The sequence below is a fragment of the Sprattus sprattus genome (genome assembly GCF_963457725.1).
Source record: "Sprattus sprattus genome assembly, chromosome: 3".
Classification (NCBI taxonomy): domain Eukaryota; kingdom Metazoa; phylum Chordata; class Actinopteri; order Clupeiformes; family Clupeidae; genus Sprattus; species Sprattus sprattus.
The window spans coordinates 54335369-54342868 of record NC_137922.1 but is presented as its reverse complement, the minus strand read 5'-3'; the positions used below and the strand labels follow the sequence as shown (position 1 = coordinate 54342868).

At 43.1% G+C, this 7500-nt stretch overlaps 1 protein-coding gene across 1 annotated transcript in view; it reads right to left on the bottom strand.

Moving 5' to 3' along the window:
• Positions 1-4666: 4666 nt before the first annotated feature.
• The window catches only part of patl2 (PAT1 homolog 2), a gene marked incomplete at both ends in the record, with an annotated part of 11235 nt that continues 8401 nt past the window's right edge, over positions 4667-7500 (bottom strand). Inside the window, 2 exons of the mRNA XM_080834075.1 lie at positions 4667-4700; positions 7371-7500. The exon at positions 7371-7500 is cut by the window's right edge and continues 11 nt beyond it. Of these exons, the coding sequence (XP_080690201.1) occupies positions 4667-4700; positions 7371-7500 (164 nt within the window). The remainder of the gene's footprint in view (positions 4701-7370) is intronic.

Here is a 7500-nt window from a genome sequence, read left to right as displayed (position 1 = left end):
CCTCATGTTCGGAGAGATCCCTGAGTCCGCATACCAACCCGCCACCCCCACTCTCCCGCCCCCCCCCCCCCCCCGCCCCAGACAATCCCACAATATTGGCCCAGCCAGCCCGGGCTTCAGGATTTATCTGCACAGTCGCAGACGGGCGACGCGAGTGGAGAACGCAGACCCTAAAAACAGATCTAAAGAAAGGAGAGACAGTCTGAGGGGGGGGAGTGGGGGCAGAGAGAGCGAGAGACAGAGAGAAAGAAAGACAGAGAGAGACAGATAGAGAGAGAGAGAGAGAGAGAGAGAGACAGAGAGAACGAAAGACAGAGAGAGACAGATAGAGAGAGACAGAGAGAAAGAAAGACAGAGAGAGACAGATAGAGAGAGACAGAGAGAAAGAAAGACAGAGAGAGACAGATAGAGAGAGAGAGAGAGAGAGAGAGAGAGACAGAGAGAGAGAGAGAGAGAGAAAGAGAAAGACAGAGAGAGCGAGAGAGAGAGAATGAAAGAGACAGATACAGTTACCTTATTATCTCTTGTCATCGCTCTATAATCACACTATTCTTTAATTCCTTTCTGAGTACCTGGAAGTTGTCCTGACTTTAAAGCGGTACTTTGCAGCACAATGAGCCTCTTTTTGACGTTTCAATAGGCAACTAGCTAGTTTGGGTATCGTCTTCAAATTCAGTCAGATGGTATATGGTCACGTGAAGGATAAAGACGTGTTCTGTCTGCCCTTCACATGATGTGTACTATGTACGTTCATGTTCCTCAAGTGATGTGTACTATGTACGTTCATGTTCCTCAAGTGATGTGTACTATGTACGTTCATGTTCCTCAAGTGATGTGTACTATGTACTTCTGTGTTCCTCATGTGATGTGTACTATGCTAAAAATACATTTAAAAAAGGACATGCCCAAACGACACCAGTTAGCATGTTAGCTCGCGTCTCTGAGTGCCAACTGGGCTGTATTCAAGATATTTTGATGCCTTTTAGATCATTAGCTCACTAGTTTCAGACCAAAAGCCCTTACTGCTGCTTTGTGTTTGCAGAACCGATGCAGTTCTGCGAGGAAGAATATATGTCCTGCTGTTTCCTGCCTCTCTCTCCCACTGCTGTCTCCCGTATCTCTCACAGACCGCTGCCTCCTGTCTCTCTCCCACTGCTGTCTCCTGTCTCTCTCTCCCACTGCTGTCTCCCGTATCTCTCACAGACCGCTGCCTCCTGTCTCTCTCCCACTGCTGTTTCCTGCCTCTCTCTCCCACTGCTGTCTCCCGTATCTCTCACAGACCGCTGTCTCCTGTCTCTCTCTCCCACTGCTGTCTCTTGTCTCTCTCTCCCACTGCTGTCTCCTGTCTCTCTCACCCACTGCTGTCTCTCTCACCCACTGCTGTCTCTTGTCTCTCTCACCCACTGCTGTCTCCTGTCTCTCTCTCCCACTGCTGTCTCTCTCACCCACTGCTGCCTCCTGTCTCTCTCTCCCACTGCTGTCTCCCGTATCTCTCACCCACTGCTGTCTCCTGTCTCTCTCTCACCCACTGCTGTCTCCTGTCTCTCTCTCCCACTGCTGTCTCCCGTATCTCTCACCCACTGCTGTCTCCTGTCTCTCTCTCACCCACTGCTGTCTCCTGTCTCTCTCTCCCACCGCTGCCTCTTGTCTCTCTCTCCCACCGCTGCCTCCTGTCTCTCTCACCCACCACCGCATGGATGATGAGCACTTTGCCAGCCGTGTCCCTTAACTCACTCACAGACACCTTAAAGAAGCCCTCTTCCAAAACCCACCTCCGGCTTGGCAGGGTAGGTTTATTGACACTCTCTCTCCACACAGACACACACACACACACGCACACTCTCTCTCCACACAGACACACACACACACACACACTCTCTCCACACAGACAGACACACACACACACACACACACACACACACACACACACACACACACACACACACACGCACACTCACACTCTCTCTCCACACAGACAAATGACCACTATTCCTCCTCCGCCACCTTTCCAAGGAACCGGCATTCCTATCTAAAACCCTTTTCCCGTTTCCTCCCAAGTTCCTGTTTGGTCCTTGAGAATTTCACATGACGGTTCCGTGCAGTGAAAGTCCTGACAGAGGAGGATATGGTGAAAGAGGGTGGCCACAGGTATGTCTGGAGACGGATTTGAGGATGGGCTTCCTGTGTTTCTGTCTAAAGGTATAACCACAAAGTGTGAGATCTAGCCTGGTTCTGTACTGAAAATCATTATTTTTCTTCCGCCATAGAACGAGTTTTCTTCTCTCTATGCGACATCTCTTTTTCAATTAAACTGCAACCTCAATTGAAATGTCATAGTATAACTACTAGTAGCAGTGTTAAGAGCAGTAGAAGTACTAGTGGTAGTTCAGGATATTTTGGAAATACAAGCATGAATAATGACTTATTATGAATGTTAATGTCTTTTAACTTTTATACACACAAGTCTGGCTAAGCAACCAGGGCCAGTATTATTACAAACAGGCCATAGTTCAGTTTAAAACCAGGGCCAGTGTCATACAGATATGTTGCTGCTGGTAAACATTGTAGATTTGAATTGTAGATCAACACATTTTGTCAGGGCAGAGAAGAATGATAATTTGCTGTTGTGAGAGAATGAGAGAATGTGTTGTTGTTTAAGAATGCATGATGTGTGAGAAAACAACTACAACAAACAGGCCACAGTTCAGATCATTATGAGGAGCAAATGTGTTCCTCTCAGACCCCCAAGCCTTCGGTGCGTCTGAATAAAAGACTTTTCTCTCCCTCCTCTCCTCGCCTCTCTCCTTTCCCTCTCAAGCAACATATCTACCTTTCAACACAAAAAACTATCCTGTGGGTCCCTCCCCGTCAAGCGGAACGCTGTTTAGAACCAGGTTCTGGCGGTGAGGGGGAACAGACGGTAACAGCAGCACCGTAGAGAAGAGGTCATGTCAGAGGTCAGCTGGTGAATGTCACAGTGCAAAAAAAGTTTTTCTTTTTTCATACACTACAATGAAGTACTAAGATTCACTGGAGACCTAATACTTAAGCCAGAAAGCAACATTTACAGCCATCTTTTGGCAAGTGCACATATATATATATATATATATATATATAGGTGAAGAGGTGGTGTGTGTGTGTGTGCTGAGGTGGAATGTGTGTGTGCCTCATTGTTTAACATTTTACTGCAGGGTTCCTTTTTACCTTTTTACTTAAAACTAATAATAATTACAATACACTGTAATTTCGACAGGGGTAACCAAACCAAACTCTGCAAATAAACATGAAATACTAATAAATGGTGAGTGTACTGTAAATGAAGCAAGAATACAGCAGACCAGAAAAACACACAGTCATGAACCTTCAAAGAACAAGATGGCCACCTCAAAGGGAAAAGAGCATGTGTAGATTTATGCTTACAGTGTCTGATCAAGAACTCCTCCCACATTATACATTATAAGTTGGATTTATATAGAATCAGTTCGTGAGCAGATGAAATGATGCAACATTAATGAGACTGAACAGACCATGATATCAGTGTCTAAATGAACACAGAGCTGAGGCAGACTTTTATAATTTTATTATTTTTTTATTAGTTTTATACTGCAAGTGCTATACAACCAAGGAGTGCACGCTTAAATTAATGATCTGTTTCCTGTTCACATCAAAATACTGCAATAACTTAGTTGAGACAAAAGATGAAATCTTCAGTCAAAGGTGTTTTTTTTTTACAAAATGAACAATATTCTCTTTTAAGAAGAAAAATCCAAATCTGCTGATATCATATAAATCACATTTTAAGTCTAAATCAGACAATATTACAAAGAGAGCAATATTATTAATATTTATTAAACCCATTCAGCTGCTATGTGGAGCACGAAAGTCAACATTTCCCAATGCAATATGAGATCATGCTGAGGAGCCAGAGCAATGTAATGCTTGCGGCTAAAATAGATCACAGGACAAAAGAGAGTGAAAAGAGAGGATATTACTTTTTTTTTTCTCCATGAGTGCCACTCATGAACTAGCTCCCCCTGCTGGTCACTGGGAGTAGTAGGCGTGAAGCCCATGCAGTCTAGGGACCCCAAAAAAAAAAAAAAAAAAAAAAAAACCCTCCACATAGCAAGCAAACACACATACGAACAGATTCAGTCTAGCGCGGTTAGATTAAGAATTAAGCTCAGGGACTAGACACATGCAGTCTAGCATCGAACGCCTGAAGGCTTCAAGATATATCAACAAGGAAACAGGTTTACACAAAAAGCAAAAAAAAGAGAGCGTGGATTAGTGAAAGGAGGAAAGGGGATAAGGGAGTGTGGATAAGTGAAATAAGTGAAAACAAAGTGGATGAGTGAACACAAACAAACAGAAAGAGGAGAGCATCACGTCAACAGGCCAAAGAACATCGCAGAATGACATCACAGAATGACATCACTTCTACATGCTCTTCTGTTGACCAATCCATTTCAACATTCCACTGATGACATGCAGGTCATGTACTCGTACATATTCATTCATTAATTATACCTACATGCATACATAAAGACAGAAGCAGACAGACGGAAATGGATGTGCACATACAAGGCTGTATGCTAGCCTCCAGATGCTTGACAGGTGTGTGTATGATGACGCACACACACACACAGCGGCGACGTCCAACACCACTCTACGACGCGACAGCCAGGTAGCCTGAGGCAGACCTAAGGGTGGGAGACCACATGCTTATTATGTTGTATGCACCTACAGATTGTATCGTTATGGCGCTATATAAATACAATTGAATTAAATAGTATGCAGCATCCACTCTGAACATACAGTGGAGGACCGCATACCTGTTATGTAGTATGCAGCATCCACTCTGATCATTACATTTACATTTAGTCATTTAGAATTTATCCAAAGCAACTTACAAGGATGTACAGTGGTGGCCAAAATTATTAGAACACTAGACATATTTAAGAGTTTTCAGTTGTTTTTGTTGAATTGGCCATTGAAATACCCTAAAAACGAATTCAATATCTACAAAGTCATCATTATGCTCGATACACCATAGAATAGAGCCATCATAATGAGATTTAGGTCATTTTCCGTACAAAAACAAGCTAGGCCTATTTCACTGTCAATGTCACACAATCATGTTCCTGCACAGAAGAAGCCAAATTACTTGTGTAATCATTGTCAAGTGTTATTGTGGTTAAATTGATGGTGATGCAAGAGTCTTAGGACACAGCTCGGCGATTCTTTTGAATGTACAAGGCCTATCCTGCTCATTAAGTGATTGGTAACATCAGGGTTTTGTCACTGAGGCCACACCACCAAATGGTATAGATCCAAAGCCTCTAGAAGCAGTCTTGAAGCACATGTTGCTCTTTGAACATGGCTAAGGTGAAGAAGGAGCTAACGAGTGAGCAACGGGTTCGAATAAAGGCTTTTTTTTGATGCTGGCTGGAGTTACTGCCCCATAGCCAAGGACTTGAGATGCAGTCCAAGCACTGTAAAGTACACTTTAGACCACCATGGCACCAGAACCGAAAGGGGAGAGGTTTCAAAAAGAAACTCTCAGACACACAAGTGAAGCATCTCAAAATTCTCAGTCTTCAGGACCGAAGAAAGACTTTACAAGAACTGTGTTACGAGATCAACATCACAATGACTAATGGTGCAACAGTGTCTTCAAGAACTGTCCGCCGGAAACTGGGAGAAGAAGGACTTTTTGGCAGAATAGCAGCAAAGAAACATTACTGAAAGAGAACAATTGAGTGTAACGCCTGAAATTTGCAAAAGAACACAAGAAATGGACAAAGAAAGATTGGTTTAAGTGTTGTGTACTGATGAGTCCAGGTTTGAATAGCTTGGCAAGAAGCAAAGCATGTATGTTCCACAAAGTGAGGCGGAGAGATATAAAAATTAGTGTCTTTTGCCAACAGTTAAACAAGGAGGGGGTAGTATTATAGTGTGGGGTGTAATTTAAGCCTCAGGAACAGGTGACTTTGGCTAAATCGATGGCATCATGGATACAAAAGTATACCACAACATTCTGGTGAGGCACGGAGTTCCTTCTTGGAGATGTCTTATTGGGCCTGGATTTATTTTCCAAGAGGACAATGACCCTAAACATCATTTTAACTATTGCCGGATCTACCGGCGACAAGGAATCTGCTGTAACATAGAAAATTATGGACCGGCCCTCTCAAAGTCCGGACTTCAAACACATCAAGCAAATTCGGGGCAAGTTGGAAAATAAACTAGACAGATCTATTGTTAATTCCAAGGAAAGCCTTTGGCTTGAGTTGCAGAAGGCATGGGATAACATTACTGTTGAAGTTCTCAAGAAATATATTGACTCTATGCCAGAGAGATGTGCTGCTGTAATTGCTGCAAAAGGTGGACGTACCACATATTAAAGTTAAAAGTGGATAAAAACAGTAGGATTCACTTCATCTGATATTTGTTGTGCTCAGAACAGCCATCTGCATGTTTCATGAACATTAAGAATTAAAATCATGTTTTGGAGGCAAAAAAAAAGGTAATTATTCTCAGATCTGTCAGGTGTTCTAATAATTTTGGCCACCACTGTATATACATTTTTTTTTTTTATATGTACAATGATAGCACACTGTACATCAAGAGCAATTAAGGGTTCAGTGTCTTGCTCAAGGACGCTTCAGTGAGGCAATGAGGAATTGAACTAGCTTGTGATTACTAAACAATTTCTCTACCTCCTGTACCACTGTCGGCCAGCATCCACTCTGATCATACAGTCTGACATTTCTATGGAATTGAGGAGAACTTGGTGGAAAATGGCGATCTACGATCAGAATAATACCAAGAGCTGTACTCTTAATTGTTTTAGCTTATTGTATTGTGGAGTTGCTATATGTTGTCCCTCATGGCACCAACAGGAGCAGCTCTCCAAATGTCGTTGTATGCAGGGTGCGATTTGCCGGGGAGGATGGTGGGGATTTACCCCCCCTCTGGTTTTTTTTTTTGTTCACTGAATTAGCGAGTCCTGTCCAAAACAGTTGCGTTTCAGTTTCAAAGTTTGTTTCGGTTTCAGTTTTTCAACGTGAATGAGAGGGAGCACAAGAACTGAGCGTCTAGCAGCGATTATCATATCATAGACATAGATGATGCATGTATATGAAGAGAATTAGGCCTATGTATTGCCTGTTTTTTTTTTTTCATGATAAAAAAAAATAAAAAAAAAAACACATCCCCCCCTCTGGTTTTTGGACAAATCGCACCCTGGTTGTATGCAAATACAATAACAGACATTTAATTTTAGTTTTTTTCGGCTAAAGCTGCAGAGACCTTTAAATGGCTGCCCAAAGCACTCTTAGGCATTTGGGAGTTAAACCCTTTGAACTCACTCCATGTTGCTCTTGAGCTGGTGGACGGTGCGCTTGTCCAGGTAGCGGCAGAAGAGCGTCAGCAGGTTGGAGGGCAGGAAGAGCGGCTCCACCAGGGAGGCGTGGGATAGCTGCTGGGCCACCTGGAAGA